Source organism: Prionailurus bengalensis, chromosome A2 (genome assembly GCF_016509475.1).
Source record: "Prionailurus bengalensis isolate Pbe53 chromosome A2, Fcat_Pben_1.1_paternal_pri, whole genome shotgun sequence".
In the NCBI taxonomy this organism is placed as follows: Eukaryota; Metazoa; Chordata; class Mammalia; order Carnivora; family Felidae; genus Prionailurus; species Prionailurus bengalensis.
Window position 1 is genome coordinate 116,200,516 of NC_057348.1, and position 21,500 is coordinate 116,222,015.

The 21,500-nt window shown below is 36.4% G+C and overlaps 2 protein-coding genes and 1 pseudogene across 9 annotated transcripts in view; 2 read left to right on the top strand and 1 right to left on the bottom strand.

Annotated features, from left to right (window-relative positions):
* The window catches only part of PALS2 (protein associated with LIN7 2, MAGUK family member), a 113,870-nt gene extending 96,115 nt beyond the window's left edge, over positions 1 to 17,755 (top strand). For all 7 annotated transcript variants that reach the window (XM_043589103.1, XM_043589100.1, XM_043589099.1 and 4 more), the window contains 3 exons: positions 3,228 to 3,430; positions 4,658 to 4,786; positions 10,932 to 17,755. In XM_043589103.1, coding sequence (XP_043445038.1) covers positions 3,228 to 3,430; positions 4,658 to 4,786; positions 10,932 to 11,108 — 509 coding nt within the window. In that variant the 3' untranslated portion in view covers positions 11,109 to 17,755. The remainder of the gene's footprint in view (positions 1 to 3,227; positions 3,431 to 4,657; positions 4,787 to 10,931) is intronic.
* On the top strand, positions 10,120 to 10,924 carry LOC122488007 (annotated as a pseudogene).
* A 1,762-nt stretch (positions 17,756 to 19,517) lies between the features above and the next one.
* The window catches only part of GSDME (gasdermin E), a 65,386-nt gene continuing 63,403 nt past the window's right edge, over positions 19,518 to 21,500 (bottom strand). For both annotated transcript variants that reach the window (XM_043589105.1, XM_043589104.1), the window contains one exon: positions 19,518 to 20,936. In XM_043589105.1, coding sequence (XP_043445040.1) covers positions 20,706 to 20,936 — 231 coding nt within the window. In that variant the 3' untranslated portion in view covers positions 19,518 to 20,705. The remainder of the gene's footprint in view (positions 20,937 to 21,500) is intronic.

The window sequence follows — 21,500 nt, forward strand, 5'->3', positions numbered from 1 at the left end:
TAGTGTAGATGTCCATCAGTGCATGAATGAGTAAACTAAGTGGTATATACGGACAGTAGAATATTATTCAGCCTTAAAAAAGAATGAAATTCTGATCCATGCTATCATATGGGTGAACCTTGAAAACATTATGCTGAAATAAGCCAGACACAAAAGGACAGATATTGTACAGTTCCATTTGTATGAGATACCTAGAATAATCAAATTCATAGAGACAGAAAGTGGAGTAGTAATTACCAGAGCCTAGGGGAGAGTATAATGGGAAGTCAGCATTTAATGGACACAGAATTTCAGTTTGAGATGATGAAGATGTTCTGGAAATGGGTAGTGGTGATGATGGTTGTACAATAATGTGAATATAATTAATGCCACTAAATTGCACACTTAAAAATGGTTAAAATGATCAATTTTATGTTATGTCTACTTTACCCTGGTAAACCTAAAAGAAATCTTAATAGCTTCTTAATATTCCAGCAAAGAAGTATACTGTTATTGCCCATTTATATAGTTTGAGTAGTTATTTTTGTTACAAGAGATGATAAAATGTGTATACATAAATCTAAAATTTAAAGTTATCAGGTAGATGGATAATTTTAATTTCTTGATTTCTTAGTGCCAAATTAATTTCCAGAAAGATGTACTTATTTTACCTTTCTTCAGACTGTTACTTTACTAAAGTTTCAAATCTGAATTTTTATATAGAAAGATTTAAATATATCCATACATTAACTCTCACTTCTTCATATAATGTAGGTGTGTTTTCTCTTAAAATCATTCACGTTTATATAGCATCTAGCTTAGTTTTGTTTTTTTGTTTTGTTTTTTGTTTTTCTTTTTACATCTCACAATCCACACAAAAAAGAAACACCAAAAAATTATGACAAGTTTGCCTAATTCCTGGTATATAGTATTGTGCTGCATATTGTCAGGTGGTATGGACGAGAAAGTCTCATAGGGAAGGAGGTAAACGCTGGCATTATATTAAGTTGATTTTTCTTTATATATTAAATGATCCTAAAATAAAATAGAAAAAATTATTAATCCAGGGGGATGGGCTACCTTCTGAATCAAGTTTGCTCTTTAACATTGACATCTTGAGTTTAACAACACCAAAAATGTTACTTTGTTGATTGTTCTCTCATTTGAAGAGCTGTAAAAATTTAGAATTTTGCCATACAATTAAATTCTAAGAAATCACATTACTTGTTTGCTTAGTATATAAGCCTAAGGAATCATTTTTAGTAAAGTCACCCCGTTCTAATTTCTCTGTCCTGGGAATGGAAAGGGACTTAAATATGTGGCAGTATTGTTGCTGGGTTTTGTTAGATTTTTGTTTCTAGTTTTCACTAGAGAATGGGATTATAGTTAATATTTGCTTGTAAACTAAAAACATTTTGCCAAGAATTAAGAGTCCCTCAACACATTGGAGGTGGCAATGGGGGCAATATATGCACCTGTACATATTTATTTCAAGTAGTACATTCCCATATACGGTTTCACTGTAGAGCTTCACCCAAAAATAGTACTCTTCTAAAATTACGTTCACAAATATTGAGCTAAGTCCTAGTATGTATTTATTTGGGGAGTTTAAAATTGCTTTAGAAGTTTTTTCATACTACCTTTGGTGAATAATTTCAGAAACCTTAGGCGTCACATATTTTTTAATATGAAATGCCATCATAGCATCTTGAAGATCTTTAAGTTACTTTATAAATGCTCTCCACAGTTGTCTGGGATCATCACCTTCAAGGCTGAGCCAGAAAACAACGGGAGAAGAAAGGGAGTCCTGTTGTACTTAATGACCTCATTTATGAATTAGACCCTTATTATTGAGCTTGTATTTGAATTTCATTCTGTTCTTATCAAAGTTTTCTTGATGTGCTATGGGTATTATAAGTAGTCAAAGTACTGTCAACTTTTAATCTGGATTACTTTTTAATTACATGTGCTTGATGATCTCATCAGATAATCTACGTGTAAGTACTTGATTAGTAAAAGAATACTTTTTATATATAATCTAGCCAAAACTAGGTGAAGGCTAAACTGGAAAAATCACATACACACACTAACTCTGCATCTTTGCAATAGTTTTAAAGAGAATATCCTTTCCTAGGCTAGCCCAAGTTGCAAAGGAGTTTATATCCCTGGAAGTATTCAGAACCCTAAAATATCAAGCAAAAGCATCCTCTAAATTTTGACTTGGTCTATCCACTGTTATTCTCTTAGAAGAAAACACTTTAGGTTAAAGTAGAGTAAGTTAATAGAACATAATAATATCAAGTGTTGGCTAGATCCACCACCGAGGTACAAAACAAACAATTAACATTTCAGATTATCAGTAAGCAGGAAGCCCAAAGAAAGGTTTGGTATTAGGGTGAGAAAGAGGATAGATAATTTGTGGGTAAAACTGCATTTCAGAAGATTGATAATACGAACTAAAAATAGAATTTTGCTCACTTGTTGGGCACTCAATTAGGAAATGTTCAAGCATAAAGAAAGAATATCATTGATATTCCTTAAGAAGAAGGGGAGTGCTGGTGGCAGCTGGAAAAGATATTCGCCTACAATATACCTCATAGTTAGTAGGATTCATTATAATTAAGAATTTAAATTTTAAATTTAAATAATTTTGAGTTTCAAGCTGACTTTATAAAGCACATTTTTTTGAATATAAATTGTGTATGGGGGACTACCTCTTTAAACAGTCTTGTAGGTCAAGGGGCAGCAAACTTTTTTTTTTTTTTTTTTTTACATTTATTTATTTTGAGAGAGAGTGAGAGCAGGGGAGGGGCAGAGCGAGAGGGAGAGACAGAGAATCCCAAGCAGACTCCACATTGTCAGTGCAGAGCCTGCTGCAGGGCTTGAACCCATTAACTACAAGATCATGACCTGAGCAGAAGTTGGACACTTAACCCACTGAGCCACCCAGGTACCCCATGGGTCAGCAAACTTTTTAATTCAAGGCCACATAGTAAATATTTTAGGCCTGGCAGGCCGTCTATTCTCTGTCACAAACTGCTACACAATTGTGAAATGAATGAAACCCTAGGTAATAAATGAGCCATAGCTGTGGTCTAATCAAATTTTATTCACAAAAATAAGAAGCAGAACAGATTTGGCCATAGGCCATAATTTGCCAAACCCTGCACTAAATGTAAAAATCCTAAGCTACCTGTGCATTTTAGTCTCAATTTGCATCTTTGTATAAATTCTCAACATTATTTTAGTTACTTCACGGAAACCAAGGGAAGATGAAAAAGATGGTCAGGCATATAAATTTGTGTCACGTTCTGAGATGGAAGCAGATATTAAAGCTGGAAAATATTTGGAACATGGGGAATATGAAGGAAATCTCTATGGAACCAAAATTGATTCTATTCTTGAAGTTGTCCAAACTGGACGAACTTGCATCTTGGATGTCAACCCACAAGTAAGCTGCATGGATTCCAAAACTGTTTTTAAAATTTTGATTTCTGTGGAGTTTTTTGTTTCTTGGGGTTTTTTGTTTTGTTTTGTTTTGTTTCAAATTGTGAGGGTGGTGATAGAGAACTTTATCATGCATCCACATGATAATTTCTGATCAATTCGCCAATAGAGGCTTGGATAGCAATAGAACTTGATAGTTTAGTATTTACTTACTTGCTCAAGTAATATATAAATGCATGTGTTAGGAAATGTTAATTTTAAATTTTCAACAAAGCTGCAACACAAAGAATAAAAGATTAAAGTCACACCCCTTCCCACCCAACACACATACTCACACACAACTATCTCTTCATTCTCATTCCCTGTCTTTCTCACCGACCCCTTCCCACCCCTCCACATTCAACTCCACCTAACTTCCCTACTCAGAGATCATTATTTAGTTCAGTGTATATCTTTGTCATTTTATATACCTTTTTTTTTTTTAATTTTTTTTTTCAACGTTTATTTATTTTTGGGACAGAGAGAGACAGAGCATGAACGGGGGAGAGGCAGAGAGAGAGGGAGACACAGAATCGGAAACAGGCTCCAGGCTCTGAGCCATCAGCCCAGAGCCTGACGCGGGGCTCGAACTCCCGGACCGTGAGATCGTGACCTGGCTGAAGTCGGACGCTTAACCGACTGCGCCACCCAGGCACCCCTATATATACCTTAAATACAGATATATCTATAATTTTAATGGGCTATTTTTTTATATAAATAGGAAATTCTATACAGATTCTTTAGTTTTTTTCATTAAACAGTATCTCTTGAAAATGTTTTCATATGAGTTACTGTAGAGCTTTTGTTTTTAGTTGTTTGTAATTGCTGCATAGTACAAATGTATATTAATTTATATACCACTCTCAATAGACACTGAGATTATTTCTGCTTTTTCAATATTAACAGAATTCTACAAATAACATATAAAGCATTTACATCATTCTTGATGATTTTTTAATTACTTTGTTCAAAAGGATTAAAGAGTAATGTGACTGAGGTCAGAACATAGTTACTGGATCACTGAGAAAGTACTGTATGGAATCAAAAAGATAGAAGGGGGCAAGTATTAATTTACAGCCTTAATCCTTAGTGAGAGGGCAGATAGACTGATTATTTAGCATTTAGTATAAATTAAAGGATAATATAAATTCTAATCCCATCTAAGTTGGTTTGTAATTGTTCTTCTACACAGGCCTTGAAAGTGCTGAGGACTTCCGAGTTCATGCCCTATGTTGTATTTATTGCTGCTCCAGAACTTGAGACGTTACGTGCCATGCACAAGGCAGTGGTGGATGCTGGCATCACTACTAAGCTTTTGACGGTGAGCAGTTCTTTTCAGGCTAACAATATTATTTTCTTCCTAAGATTTTTTCTGTTTTATTTTGGACACGTTTTATTCCAATCATATTCACGAAATAAATATATGATATATTACAGAATAAAAATTCATTCATGAGATGTCACTAGGATCTGGGACAGTGTGGCTTTAGGGGCTCCTGGGTGGTTCAGTCGGTTAAGCATCTGACTTCAGCTCAGGTCATGATCTCATGGTTTGTGTGTTCGAGCCCCCCATCAGGCTCTTTGCTGATGGCACAGAACCTGCTTTGGATCCTCTGTCTCCGCCCTCACACACACCCTGTGCCCCTCATGCCCCTCCCCCACTGGTTCTTTCTAAATAAATAAATAAGCTTTACATACATACATACATACATAAAACACAAGTTTGTTTCCTCTATGTAAGTGAAAGGGAACAGTACTAAAATATGCATATTAATCCGTCTCTCATTTTACCAATGAGGAAAAGGCTCCAAGACCATTAACAAGCATATTCATCATAAGGTTTACTACTGGTAGTAGGTTCTGACTTTTAGTTTTTGTTGCATGTTTTCTTTTGTTTTCCTTCTCTCTCTCTTCATATTATAGGAAACTTAAAATATACACAGAAGAGGAAAAAAAATGAACTCCCATATGCCCATCACCTAGCTTCAAAAATACATGCCATTTGTGTTTTAATTAGACCTCTCTTCATTTCCTCCCTTACTTGGATTATTTTAAAGCAAATCTTTGATATGTCAGCAGTGAATATTTCAGTATCTATCTCTAAAACATAAAGGTTTTTTTAAACATAACCGTAACACCATTAACACAAAAAAATTAATAAGAGCAACTTCTTTTTTTTTAATGGTTATTTGTTTTTGAGAGAGAGTGTGAGTGGGAGAGGGACAGAGAGAGAGAGAGGGAGACCAAGAATCTGAAGCAGGGTCCATACTGTCAGTGCAAAGCCTGATGTGGGGCTTGAACCCTCAAACCATGAGATCATGACCTGAGCTGAAGTTGGATGCTCAACCGACTGAGCCACCCAGGAGCCCTGAGAGCAACTTTTAATATCATCAAATATACCATCCATATTTGAATTTCTCCAAGAGTTAGAATTTTTTTACAGTTGATTTATTCAAATCAGATCCAAACAAGACACATTTACTTGATGTCTTCTAAACTTCTTCCCCCCACCCACCCCTGCGGTTTAATCAAAAGATAACTGACTTACAATAAACTTTACGTACTAAAAGTGTACCACTTGGTAAGTCTGGGCATATGTATATACCCATAAAGCCATCACAGTCAGGATAATAGACATGTCCATTACCTCCAAAGATGCCCTTGTGCCCCTTCAGAATCCTTCCTTCCCACTGCATCTCTCTCTTCCCACGCTGTTGCTGATAAGCCTTGAAATCATGTAGTGTTACTCTGCTTTGTTCTTTTTCAGGCTTCTCTATGTTTCTGCTTCACTTTTTGAATATCTGAAATATAATAAGTGTTTTCATGTCCTTGTTTACTAATTCTGACATTTATGTCAGTTCTGGATCAGTTTTGACTTGAATGACTTTTCTTCTCACATTGGTCCTATTTTCCTGCTGCTTTCAGGCATTGTGAGCTTTGTTCTGAGATGCACTTGTTGGGAAACAGTTTGTTCCTTTCAGGTCTTGCTTTTAAAATGTGTTAGGTAGGACCAGAATAGTTCTTGATCTATGGGCAGTTATTGTTCACCTGTGAGGCAAGACCATTTGAGGGCTCTTCCGAGTGGCTTGTGCATCGAGGTTTTCTGTGCTGCCTGATGAGAAGAGGTCCTGTTCCTGGCTCAACTTGAGTATCTCTCATTTTTTCTGGTGGTTCTTTGGCGGCCTCAGGTAGGTTTACACTGCCCTGATTGGTATATAGCTGAATGCTGGAAGGGGATGGGTCTTTGCAAGTCTCTGAAGTTCTCTCTCCATGCTGCTGTTCTGTTCAGGTATTCTGTCCTGAGAACTCTTGCCCCCTTGGTTTCCCTGGGCTCTCAGCTCTGTCCCAACTCAGAATGTTGGGTAGGCTTCTCCTGGGTTCTACCTTGTGCGCTGCAGCCTAGAAAGTCTTTCAAGACAGTAAGCTGGGGTGGTCATAGGGCTCACTTCATTTGTTTTCTGCTTCTCTGAAATAGCAGTCTTTTGTTGCCTCATGCATGAGGTCTTAAAAACTGTTTTTCTGTACATTCTGTGTTCATTGTAAGAGGGTTAGTCAAATATCTGTTACTACATCTTAGCTGGCAGTAGACATCACTTTATTCTGTTCTAATCTGTAAATTCTCACTGCTTCCCTCCATCTCCTCTCTTGTAACCTTCTAATTTAGTTGTTCAAAAATGAAGTCAGTTATTCTATAGAGTGCTCCAGAGTCTAGATTTTCACCAGTTCTGTCCCCATTGTGTCATTTCCCTCTATTCCTTGTATTTCCTGTGAACTGATGGATCAGATATAGGTTCACTTTTATTTCTCAAGAATAATTAATAAGTGATACTTCTTGTTTTGTTACATTATGAGGCATATTAAAGGTGCTCTTTTTGTGATAAGAATGCTCAGTGTGTTCAAATGTCCTTAGCCCAGTCTATGAAGTAGTAGCTTTCTACCTAATGATTTCAGCAAGTTTTATTCATCTTTGCCTGGATCACTTATTTCAGGGATTGTAAAATGGTAGTATTCAAAGTTTGTCATTCTTTATGAATTTATAAACTAGAGCTCTTCTAAGAAATAACTTTTCCTTATCAAGTAGTTGATTACTCTGAAATAGAGTTCAAATAGGAAGGTCAGGGTGTATGTTGATACTTTCCTTTTTATGGGTCACTTTTCAGAATAATGGATTTGTTCCTTAAGAGCCCCCAGAGGCAACAGGTGATCAAATAAGGGTGGGTTTTTTTTGTTTTTTTAGTTTGATTATGAGCACATGATATGAGTTTTTTATATGGTTACTCTATCACAGTTATTGTTCTTACTGATGCTCAAATTGCCCCATCTTTGACCAATATGAGCTTATTCAAGTTGGCCCTTGAGACCTTATTTCATGAGCCCAATAGTCTCTGATAGCTTCCTTGCTATCTGGTATGACAGATATTCCAGGCTCCTCTTGTACATTTCCTTTTCTAGGCCAGGCATCAGCTGTTTCTTCAAGAAGCTCTGGTTCCTTTTAGGGTAAATGGTGTTTTAAGACAATAATACTAGGGGTGTACATTGTCACAAGATTGATCATTGTTTCTAGCTATACCTTTCAGGTAGACAGAGGTAGGATATATGTTTTTCTGTTGTATGTCTGAAGCAAACTATGTCACGAATTCATACTGAAACTTCCCATTCAAATTCAGAATTACAAGGTTTTTATTTAACCTCTTTTATATGTATATCTCCATTCCCCTACCCTGAGTATCCCAGTTCTCAAAAACACTGGGAATGTTAGACCTAAAATAATCATATAATTGCTCATTTACTTAATCACACAGTACACACACAGCAGTGTGAGAATAAGTATACTGACACTACAGGGTATGATTACCATGAACTGTTTTGTTTTGTTTTGTTTTGTTTGTCCTTAGGGTTTATCCCCTGAATATATACAGTGAAATCACTGTGTTTAAAGTCCCTTGAAATACTTCCTCTCTGTGTACTTAGTTATTACTCTTTTTTTTAATGTTTATATATTTTGAGAGAGAGGGAAAAAGAGAATCATAAGGAGGCTCCATGCTTAACACAAGCCTGACACTAGGTTTGATCTCACAACTATAAGATCATGACCTGAGCTGAAATCTAGTCAGGCACTTAACTGACAGAGCCACCTAGGTGCCTCTACTTACCATTCGTTTTGATGTTTAAATTGGCCTATGTTTGGCTCATGGGAATATTCAGTTTGTCTTCTGAGTCTTTTTAACACAACCCCAATAATCTTTGACGACTCTTTTCTTTCTAGTACAACAAACTGTTCCAGGTTTCTTACACATTTATTGGCCCAGACCTGGAACCAGCCATCCAAAATCCCTGGTTCCTTTTAGTGGGAAATGGTATTTAGAGACGATATAGGTACTAAAGTTGTGCATTCAACTTAGTTACTCATTATTTCTAGGCCTTTTCGGTGGCCAGATATAGGAAATATATTTTCCTTTTTCAGAAAACACACATCATTAGTTCAATTTGATGGTTCCAATTTAAACTTTACATTATTTTACTTCTTTGGCTCTGTATTTGTCATTTTTCTTATGCTGAAAATATTGGTTCCTGATAACATAATTTCTTACTTTACATATAAACTGAGAACCTACTATGTATATGATTTCTGAGTAACAGTATTAATGTCAATAGTATGATTATTGAAAACTTTTAAGTTTTGGGCTTTTAAAAAAGTTTTTCCTAAGATCTATTCCAGTGGGTATTATTTAATTTTAACGTTACTGAAATAATTCCTTTCTGTGTAGTTAAACCATCAACTTAAAACACTGGTTTATTTCATTTTGCTTTTTATTTTCAAGTATTGTTCTTTTTTTCATGTGAATTTAATTCTGTTGTATCATTCTATACATTTAATAGTTCTAAAGTAAATCTTAACAGAAAAATCTAGCTTTTCTCTGTCCTGTACACACCCACCTACAGAGGTAGCCATTTTCACTATTTGTTTTTAATATAAGCAAGTATGTATATGTGTGTATCCTTTCTCTCCTATTTCTTACATAAAAAGTCTCTTATTATATACGGTAGTCTGCCTGCATTTTCCACCTACCAATATAGTCTAGAGATCCATCTGTATGTTGTACTCTGCTATTGTTACGTGATTGTTATTGCCCAAAACAACCCTTTTTTTTTTTTTTTAATGAACCAGATTGCTAGTGACTGTAATAGGTAAAAATTATTTTCAAGGTGAGTTGTGGCTGTACATCTATCGTAAAAGATATTTTAGTTGTTTCAAACTGATTTAGAGATGTCAGTGATGTTAACTAAAATGTAAGTAGTAGTGTCCCTAAGGCCTAGTTTGGAACCCATTTGTCTCTCTACACTTCCCTTTAGGTGTTTTTACCATTGGTAAAATGGTTTTATGTACCATTGTTACATTGATGATTCCTAGTTCATGTACAGGTAATCCAGGCCGCCGAGCTCTGATTTGCATAACCTATCACTACTTAGCACTTAGATGTTACCCAAGACATCTTAAACTGAGTATATGTTGTTGGAGGTGGGAAACATGTGGTTAGTCTTCAAAATACATTTCTAAGATTCTCTTTCCTAGAATTAGGCAGCAGATTTGGCTTTGAGCTTAAAAGTCACTGCAGAATTGTTTCCATGATCTACAGAACCTGTAAGATAAAAATCTTTTGAACTCTTTCCACCATCTTTCTGTGCCACCATATTGGTATACATGAATGTCCTGGCAGATGCTCTTAAGAGCATTAACAATGCTGAAAAGAGAGGCAAATGCCAGGTTCTTACTAGGCCATGCTCCAAAGTCGTCATCCAGTTTCTAAACTGTGATGATGAAACGTGGTTACATTGGCAAATTTGAAATCATTCATGATCACAGAGCTGGGAAAATTGTTACAAACCTCATAAGCAGGTTAAACAACTGTGGAGTTATCAGCCCGAGATTTTATGTACAACTCAAAGATCTAGAAAAATGGCAGAATAATCTCCTGTCCCACCAGTTTGGTTTCATTGTACTGACCACCTCAGCTGGCATGCAGGATCATGAAGAAGCAAGACAAAAACACAAAGGGAAAATTCTAGGATTCTTTTTCTAGGATGTCATACATATATTCAAATTAAAAAAAAAATCATTTGAAGAGGATGCTATAGTTGTGCTAGAAACCTAAAATAATTCTTTTATTACCTTAGATTTCACCCTGAGTTTATTATCAGCAGTTGTTTAATTAGGAATATTTTCCTAAGATCAATGAAATAGAAGATAGAGAATACTCATAAAGCAAACATGAACTCTGCTGTAAAGACTAGGATATGAACATAGGGTAATGTTTTTTTCAACACTATATAAATTAGATTTTGAGAATTAATATTAATCACCATAAATAAAAGTCCAATGTACTTAGTTCTTACATTCACTTTGGTGTTTGAGCAAGTAAATACACCTTATGATAGAAACATTTCCTTTTAACACTCTTTGACAGGACTCTGACTTGAAGAAAACCGTGGATGAAAGTGCACGAATTCAGAGAGCATACAACCACTATTTTGATTTGATCATCATAAACGACAATCTAGACAAAGCCTTTGAAAAACTACAAACTGCCATAGAGAAGCTGAGAATGGAGCCACAGTGGGTCCCAATCAGCTGGGTTTACTGATGATTCACTAAGGTTCAGAATGGAAATAAAACTTTTTAAAAGTGACTGCAACAAATAAGCCTTCTACTGAGAAAATACATGCACAGATAGACAATATCTGCCAAGTTTAGGCATTTTTATTGTGTAGATTGAAATACCAGTACACTATTCTGAATTTTTATATAAAATGTGGTTGGGAAGGTGTACTAATATATAATTTATCTTAATTTTTCTAACTTTTTATGGATAATATTTCTATTCATACCACATAAAGAAATGCGTTGAAGCATTTTGTATATGTTTTGATTTAGTACCCTTGCCTTTTTCATCAAAGGAATTTTCAAATCCTTCATTCTCATATTGGTCTCCCATTTTCACTGTGATAATGAATACTTGAAATAGTTTTGTAAAGCTGTCCTTTGGTTCAGTATCAACTAGTGAAGGGTCAGTTACTCTTAGGAAAAAATTGTAGTTATTGGCCTTCTTTCCTAATACAAGTTCTTACAGAAGCAGGACTGTAACGTCAGTGCCATCCAAGGCTGACATTGAAAGTCTGCTCAACACTACATGGCTTCATTATTTCAAAGATAGATGGCTATCCATTCTAATTTAAACAAATATATTGGTTTCTTTTCCCTTCATTTCTATCTTGAGGGGAAAAGTGAAGAGCAATAGTTGGCACTCTCATTTGTTGCCATGACAGGCTGATGCTTGAGTGAATGTGTCCCCAGCAAGCAAGGCCATGCAGGCTGAGAGAGTGCCTTATCCTGTAACACGTAAACTGACACAAAGTTGATTTATTTTCACATGTAGAAATTTGACAAAAACGAGCCTACTGCTTTCAACAGGTTTTCATTAGGATACGGTCAGCAAATGTATTATGCCTCTGCAAATTTTTTTGATGCTTTAAAATGCCTCTAAGTTTGCAAGTGGGGGATTTGGTGAACAATCAGTGTGCTTTTTTTGAAATGGGATGTGATTGTTAGAGTATTTGTTAAATCTGTTGTGTTGAGAACCAAATCCATTGAACAATTTATAAGATTTGCAAATAACTGTAAGCCGTTTCATCCATATGTAATATATACATTATATAATATGTACATTGTATGTATTATATAATATATATTAAAAAAAGGTTTCATATATTGTTTTTACGTTTCTGTTAGGAAATGTACTTTTTTGTTTAATGATTAGGAAAACAAAACAGCTCCCCTCCTTTAGATGCGTTAACATACTCAGATTTTTAAGATTCATCTCCATTTGTATCTCCCTTTAGGATTCTTAGATGGTATATATTCTTCCTCAAACATATTTAGAGATGTAGCTCATCATTAAACTAAGTTAGCCATGTTTTATATTGCTGCCAACTTTTCACAGGGACAGTATTCACACTTAAAAGGTTAGGTGCTTAAATATTAGTGGTCATCTTTGTCAGTGGTAGGCATTAGACACCTGGCTGTTGAATTTGTTTTCTTCTCAGCAAAGCTGTCACATGGAATGCCAGCCAGGAGCACTTAGAGGGAAGAGAAAATACATGGCAGTAAGCAGTATGCACACATTGCTTTAAATCTTTTTAACAATGAAACAACGCCCAAGTTGCTGTATGGTTAAGAGTGGAAATCTATAGGTATTTTTTTCTAGAACTTCATATCCAGAACACAAATTAATGTTCTTTGTCCTAGCATAGGACATCAGTGGCAAAATGGATCATACCCTTTTAATAACTTTGGTAACTTTTAAACAACGTATATTTACATCAGAATTCTGGCTTCTCAAAGCAACCTGAATCAAAGCACAGTGTCAAGGTAATATCTTATGACTTAATGTTTCAACATACTATAAATTTTAAGAGAAGTTTCATTTTCATGTTCTCAGGAAATGTGCTGTCTTCTATGGTATGCCTTCATGCTGCTGCATGGAGCCTCTGTGAACAACTGTACGATCATCGTAACAGCACAAGTTTATCCACAAAAATATTTCAACTGTCTTGACATGATAGAGATGATTTTTACATCATATATATTTTTAGCTTTATCATCTAGCATAAAATGCATATTAGAAAATAGTCTATACTTAAAGGAATTATTTCTATTATAAATTGTATTCATGACTAATTAATACACACTTGATTCCCCATAATATAAAATGAAATAATGCTCTTTAGTTAATTTCAGTCAAGATGCCAGAGCTGAAGAGAATAAATTCAGAGAAGTTATTTCAGTCCAGATGCCAGAGCTGAAGAGAATAAATTCAGAGAAGTTCATTGTATCTCAATAGAGTCATTGAACTTGAAACTGAAGTCTCATCTGAGTCTGCAGGACCTGGCAGATATCTGCTGGGGCAAGGAGTCCCAAGGGCCCCAGTAGTCTCCCAAGGCAACAAGAGTATAGTTGTAATCAAGGAAATGTGAATCTCTCTTGTGGGAAATATACAAAATAATGAGCTTTACCGAAGAGAAATGGTTTAAAGTGATGTTGAACAACTGATAATAGTTAAAATACACATGCACCTGCATATGCTTTTGGGAAACGTGCCAATACGTTAATGCACATGAGCATTCTTTGTAGACAGATGAATGTCCACATTCAGCATTCAGGGCATGACTATTTCCATACAACTAAATATTATGTATATATATATATTTTTTTTATTTTCAAATGTACAAAAATACCCACAGAATTGATGTTCCTGGGTAAGCCATATAACACTGTAACTAGTGGAATACATGCGATGCATTGCAAGTAGAGTTTCACTTTTGTTCTAGCCATGCCTTGATTATGCAGTCTCTATTTCTGTTTGGTATTTGGATAATATCAATCCAATACATCAGGACTTTGTTTACTTTTATCAATTCTAACTATACAATTGCTGAACATAGCTTTTTAAAATAGAAATCATAAGCCCATGAACGACTACAGCAATAGTAGCCTGAATCTAGATTCTAGAATCTAGTAAATTTACTTATAGTAACTTATAAGGACAACTTTTCTTTAAAAGAGCAAATTGATTAACACAAATTTAGAAAATAATGCAAATTAGCAATAAAATACAATAGGGTAGCATTATAGATTATGGCCAGATACTAACTGCTTTGACCATACTTTCTCAATGACAATAAAAGATGATCTTTGCTTTAACAATTCATTAAATTGCTACTTATTGTTAGGTAAAACAACAAGTGTCATAATCTAGTAATTGGAGTTGATTTTCAAGATGGATAGCCATGGAGTTAGGTACAATTACTTTAAACTGGTAAATATTGAACATCAAGTTCTAAAAATTGGTCAAAATAGCGATCTACTTAACATTGTACTTTTATGACTTCTGAAACAACACTCCATTTTCCAGAAATCACAGGATAGGGAGCCAATAATTTTGTAGTAATGAATCTTTATACTAAATATGAAAAAAGAAATCCTGAACTTTTATGTACATATATAGGTCATTTTTTAAATGTCTCAGTCACCATATATATTATAATATATATACAGCCATATGTATAATATGTAAAACTCTCCCAAACTACATGAATAATAAAACTAAATGTGTTTACCCATGTAATTATAGCTAGTGTTCTTAAATGTTTACTCCCAAGTTCTTAGACCTTCTGAAAAAAAAATTTTTTTGATGTTGTTTTATAAGACTCTGGTTTTACCTTGAGGCAGATACTAATCTCCTTTTTGAAAAAAATGTATGATGAAATTCAGATCAGAAAATTATCACTATAACAATTTCCTTAAGGAAAAAGGACAGAGTTCTAAATGGCATTGTCTTGGGAAATACTTATTTAAGCTTTCAAATGAATTTGTGATATGACTCAGATTTAGAGATTGGGGTAACTGCCCTCCTCTTCCAATGAATTTGCTGTGAAAATATCTGTGTAATAATATCTGCATTTTGAGTTTTGGGAGAAATTCAGTATTTTAAATAATGGCATTGTATATAGTACAAGTGAATATTCACAAACTTTCTTTTTTTTAATGTTTATTTATTTTTGAGAGAGAGAGCGCATGAGCGGGGGAAGAGCAGAGAGAGAGGGAGACACAGAATCCAAAGCAGGCTCCAGGCTCTGATCTCTCAGCACAGAGCCTGACACAGGCCTTGAACTCACAAACTGTGAGATCATGACCTGAGCCGAAGTCGGACGCTTAACTGACTGAGCCACCCAGGTGCCCCTATTCACAAACTTTTAAGAATACAACTAATAATTCAGCATAAGAGTTTTTGAGTATACATTGCATATCTAAAGGAGATAACTCTTTAATTCTTTAAGGTAAGATTTTTAAATTTTTTGTTAGCTTCAAGTTTTATTCATTTTTAAATATTTCCCATCCATTATGTTACTTTTTTGTGTTCCTGGAATTATTCAGTGCACAGAATCAAAAGTGAGTCTTTAACACAGTAAAAAGTGAAGGAACGATATCTCATTTCCAAGGTAAGAATTTTAAAGCATGGTTCTCTACCACTCCTGCAGTACATGGCAGTACTTTCTTTAAAATAATCTCTTTTGTTAAAAAGAGATGGTGTACTTCTAGCTGAGATCCTAATTCTGATTCTTGACCACCTGACCTTTGATAAAATTTATATCTCCCTTTACTTTTAATATTCCACTAGTTAAATAAGGCTAGCTTAATATTTGTCTTCACCTTAAATTACAAGAAGCAATTTGTATCTCTGATATAGTAAATGCTAGACTGGGAAATCCTTATTAGGCTGCTTTATCCATTTATTTTATGTATTCACTTATATTGAGGTTGTTTACCATTTAGTTTTTTTTAAAGTGCATCTCTTTCAGAGGTTACATAATGAACGGTACATACCATTCAAGAATCTTACCTCCAGTTTTAAAACAGCTCTGAGGTTGTAGTTCCAGCCTTGGAAGAGGGCCTTTTCTGCTCTCAGTGGCGTTGGTCAGGAGAGTCATTTAGTTTAGAATGCCACCTCTACGTCCAAACCTTTAGCGAATTCTTGCTGTTACTCACAAAATTTAAGCAATCCAGTACTCTCTTACATCCAACCACATTCTAATCTTTGCCCCCCTTAAAGCTGCCCTACCTTAATTCTTATGGCTGAAATTTATCACTGCAGCCCTATTGTTTAGCCCATAGTATTAAGTTTAAAAGGCCTCTGTTTATTTATAGGGAGAAATGTTTGGCTAGACCCACTTAGTGGACCTTGAATCCGATATGAAGATATCTTAGTTGCATTCTTTCTCATAGCTTCGTGGCTGTTGGCTGATAATGCTGTGCTGTGATGAATGTGACTTGCCTCCACATGCCAGTCAGCCAGAAGTGACAGTTCCTTCCCTTTTTTCCCCTACTAGTTTTTACTGTTTTCTAATTTCTAGCACAAACTGAATGAACACAGCTACAGTTAATGTAAATGCCACTTAATACTTGGGAGAGCAATTGACTCCATGCTTGTAAACCTGTCTTGAGTCCTACTGAATAGGTATTGTTGTTGCCACAAAGCAGAAGCTAAAAGGTCTGATCTTAAAAGTTGGACTGGATATTTTTGTTGTACTTTAGCCACAGCAAACTCTGGGGGCAGAAACCTACAAATATGGCAGGTCATACCTGAAATTTAGCTTTCCTCCTATCAGTCAAGGTGGCCTGAGAGCTTGGAGGAAGTGGAAAAAAGCAGAGCACTCAAAACTCCTCAGCTATAAATTACCACTATTAAACCAGAAGTCATCACCAGTTAACATATGTGGGTTTTGTCTTATTCTTAAATAGGAGAGACGGGCAGTGGGACAAATAATGTTGCTTTGAAGACATAAAGCTTGTTCTGGTAAACGTGGTCCAAATGAGGAATGCCTTCATCTTTTCAGGTAGAACCAAATTTGAAGAATAGCTCATCTCATCTGTAATTGAAATATAAGATGAATATTCCTTTTGGTTGTGTGTCCTCTTTGAAAAAGAACAACCAACTGCTGTTTCTTTGGTAATGTTGACTTTTAAGGAAGTGGGATCTAGGGTTTTGCTGGAGAAGAATGAGCACTAGGGTTCAGCAAAACAAGTGTAGTTTTCTGCATGTTGAGTTCTGTTAGAGCCCATGGTGAGTATTTGATGTGAAAACCTTGCTTTGGGGTCCCCCTCCCCATTTCAGTTTGGTATATCCCTATTTTGAACACAAATGCATGCTGTTTTTAACCTCTAGTCTTTGAAATGGTTGTAGAGCTTTTTTTTTTTTTTAACAGAAGACAAAATGCTTGTTAGCAACCTAAAAATAAAAGCTGAACAAGCTGCTTAAGTTTTCTAATGAAAAAGTTTAAAAATAAAATTTGACTGCTGCTGCTTTCCAAGTAATTGTATTATTCCTGTATAAAAGAAACATTACTGCTGTCCTTGTATAAATAAAATTTTCCTGCAGTACAATTAAGTATTGAGTTTTCAGAAACTGTCCCTATAAATTTTTTTTGCATATTTCCATATCCTGTCCAAACATGGGAGATTGTATATTCCAGGTAAACTATTTTTGTATATATAAAAATAAATATTTAATATTGCAAACAATGCAGTGTTTCATTTATAGGTAGAATTAAGGTTTAGAGGTAATACAGAGGATATCAGATTAGCTTTGGTAATTTCTTTTAAATGCTAATAATCTTTGTAAAAAGCCTGTAATAACACTGTTTTTCTCACCAAAATAAATATATAAATTTTTCACCTGCTTCTCTTCTTTAACAAGGAAACCCTAACTGTTGTTTCCTTTGTCCCAGCCCAAGTGATTTGGTGGCTTTCAAAGGTGATGTACTCAAGGAAAAAGAAACTGCAGACACAGGGAAGATTAAAATATAGGATCAAGAAAAGGCCTTTGTGCTTAGATAGCGTGAGATGCTAGGACCAGCCAAGCAAGAGAAGCCCCGGTGGGAAAGACAACGCCTGCTGGGGCACACAGCTCACCCTTGAGGCCTGCGGTGGAAAAGGGAGGTGGACCTGCCAGGCTGCCCAAGAGGTAGACGCATGACTGTGGGTGAGTGCATGAAGCCTGCTTCCAGAAAAGGTACTTTGCAACTCTTTCTCAAGCAAGTTTCTGGGATTCCCTACCTTGTACTTCAGAAACTGCTAGTCCAGTGTACTTCTCACTTCTATCGTTCATTCTTTCATCTTATGCTGCCAGTATTCTACCACTGCAGTAAAAATATTACCACAAATTTAGCAGCTTAAAACACAGACTTAGTTCTGTAGGATGGAAATCCAACATGGGTCTCGCCAAACTAAAATTGAGACGTTTCCCAGGGCCTGCCCTGGCTCTTACTGCTGGAGAGAGAATCTGCTTCCAGGCTCCTGTGGGTTGTTGGCAGACTTCAGTTCCATGGTGTTGTAGAACTCAGGTCCCCTCTTCCTTCCTGGCTGTCAGGTGGATTGCACTCTTGTTTTTGAACTGACCTCTCCTGTCCCAGAGCTAGCAACAGCACTGAGTCCTTCTTATGCCACATCTTTCCTGCATTTTCTTTGGCCAAGTATCTCTCTGACTCTTCTGCCTTTTTTCTTTTAAGGGCCCACCCAGATAATCTGTCCATCTTAAGGTCTGTAACCTGAAAAACACCTATGAAGTCCCTTTTTGGCATGTAAGGTAACATGTTCACAGGTTCCAGGGATTATTACATTCTGGACCTCTCTGAGGGACTGTTCCAGGGCCATACCACACTAGCTAATGTGTTTCTTTCTGCACCCACTTAGGAAAGAGGAGTGGTCATGGAAACATCTGAGTGAAGGTGGCTGGCCTCTTCAGAAGTATTACCCTATTTTCTGTTTTCTAGGTGATCTAGTCTACTGGAACTTGTTTCCAAATGTAACTATTTTTTTTTTTTTAATTTTTTTTTTCAACGTTTATTTATTTTTGGGACAGAGAGAGACAGAGCATGAACGGGGGAGGGGCAGAGAGAGAGGGAGACACAGAATCGGAAACAGGCTCCAGGCTCCGAGCCATCAGCCCAGAGCCTGACGCGGGCCTGACGCGGGGCTCGAACTCACGGACCGTGAGATCGTGACCTGGCTGAAGTCAGACGCTTAACCGACTGCGCCACCCAGGCGCCCCCAAATGTAACTATTTTTAATAGTTCTTGATCTCAATCAGTAAATAAAGGTACATTTACAGTTAATAATTATATGTAGTGATGAAGATTCCAGTTAGAAGAGCCTTTTGGAGGTCCAGCACTACTTTGTCCACATTACATTGGGGTCTGCTAAGGAATGGCAATAACTGGGGGGTGGCAGGGTGGCTAGGAACACCTGTAGCAGTATAGGCACATCCTGGGATGGCATCTTTAGTTTTTGTTGCTTTGGGGTGGTGTTAGTTGGTTCATTTCAACTTAGAGGCTCATGCATACAAAATTCTAACAGGAACAGAAGGGTAACTCCCCTAGCCTTGCCCCAACTTCTAACTCCTCTCTCTTCCCCCAAGGAGCCACTGTCAGGTTTCTTGTGGGCTTTTTTAATGTTTATTTATTTTTGAGACAATGGAAAGGCACAGTGCAAATGGCGGAGGGACAGGCAGTGGGAGACAGAATCTGAAGCATGCTCTTGGCTCTGAGCCGTCAGCCCAGAGCCCAACGTGGGGCTTGAACTCACGAACCGGGAGATCATGACCTGAGCCGATGTCAGATGCTTAACTGAGCCACTCAGGTGCCGCTTCTTGCGGACTCTTAAAGGAAGCTCCCGTTGCACTGTGGTACATGTGTATCTATTTTTTATACAAGTAGATTCTTCTTACACAATCTGTCCTCAGTTTGTTGTTTATAAAAGTTTATTTCAGAAAGCCAGAAAGGCAGTGTATAGTGCCACAGCTGTAGCTAAGGTGCTTTTTTGTTGCCACACAATGTGCAATTTTTTTCCTCATGCGTCCTAAGATTTAGTCTCATTTTTGACTGAAGCAATGAAAGCGTTGTTTGCTTCATCTCTTCCATTTTAACATTCGAGTAGATGACAGGATATATATATATATATATATATATATATATATATATATGCATGCTGAGTAACATGTTTCTCTTCAACAACTGCGACTTCTCATCCTCCCTGCTCCTAAAGTCAGACCTCTGGCAGGAGGTCCTAGCTACTTTTTACTAAGGGAAAGAAGGGATTTCAGGTCCCCAGTGGATATTAGCAATGGAATCAGGGGCACTAAAGAGACATTCCATGCATTTTTATAGAAGAATGTCAAGACAGAATTAAAATATGTAGTATTTTACAAATTAAACATCCAGAATGCATAGGAAATCAGCATTGTTCTAGACCTAGAATTGGTATGTCAAAGCATGACAAAAATGAAATGTATATAGCTAGACCCCCTAAGGAAGGGTGTCCTGCTATGAGATCATTTTAATTTTATTCAGCAGAGGAATATGTATATTGTAGTGGTATTTACAGTTCATTTCCTCAATCAGCACATGTTCTATAGACTCAGCTGTCTTTGTTTATGAAAGAAAGTGATAGATGGACCTATCTCGCTGTAGAAGAGGGTTTTAACTAAACACCAGCTTAGAGTTCTCAACCCTGTGGGTGCTGGAGTTACCTTAGACCCTGGGCCTCTTGGTAGCTAAACTCAGTAGTATCTTAACAATTCTGAAAAATACCTAACTTTGATGGTCTTGTACTTCTAATTCACATGTTATTAATGTGCTCTGCGTAAAGCACAGAGCCCACTGAGGCTTATATAAAGAATTCGTGGGACAGTGTTGGGGTCCTCCTCGGTGACAACTTTTATGGATGACGGCAGTCTCTCCAGGTTCACGTTGACTGTGGCAAACAAACGCTGTGCGATGCCAAACCTTTCTAGATCCTTCAGAGGAGCCAAGATTGGGTTTTTAAGATCAGATACTCCATCAGCCGAGAGACCATGAAACTGAAATGACATGTTTAAGCAAATTCACTTAAAATGTTATAGAAAATCCACAGAGAAAAAATAGTTTTTTACATTCCTCAAAAGGAGCACCCTTAAGATGTAACAAATAACAAGATGTATGTGACCTGGGCCCTGACCTTATGCCTGAGTTTTCCAATTTGCCTGCAGTTCTGACAGTCCTTCTACTCTCTGAACTCTGTATCTTCTCCTAGATCCCTTAACTTCAGGAGATTAGGAAGTTCAGAATGTAACTTTCCCATACACACAGTATGTATTGTTTATTTTAATATTAGAATTTCCTATACAGCGGCTTGATCTCCTCAAAGGGATAAGTACCACAGTTTAGTTATGCTTCCTGCCTCAAGAACCTTTCTTTTGCTATTCCTTCTACCTGGGATACTCTTCCTCTAGAGTTCCACATAGACCTTTTCTTCTCCTCTCTCATGGTCCATTGAAATGCCACGTCAGAACAGCCTTTCCTGATCTTCCCTCCACCCCCATATCCCAACGACTATTACCCTACTGTCTTTCTGAAGATAGTCACTGTTTAGTCTGTTTTCTAAA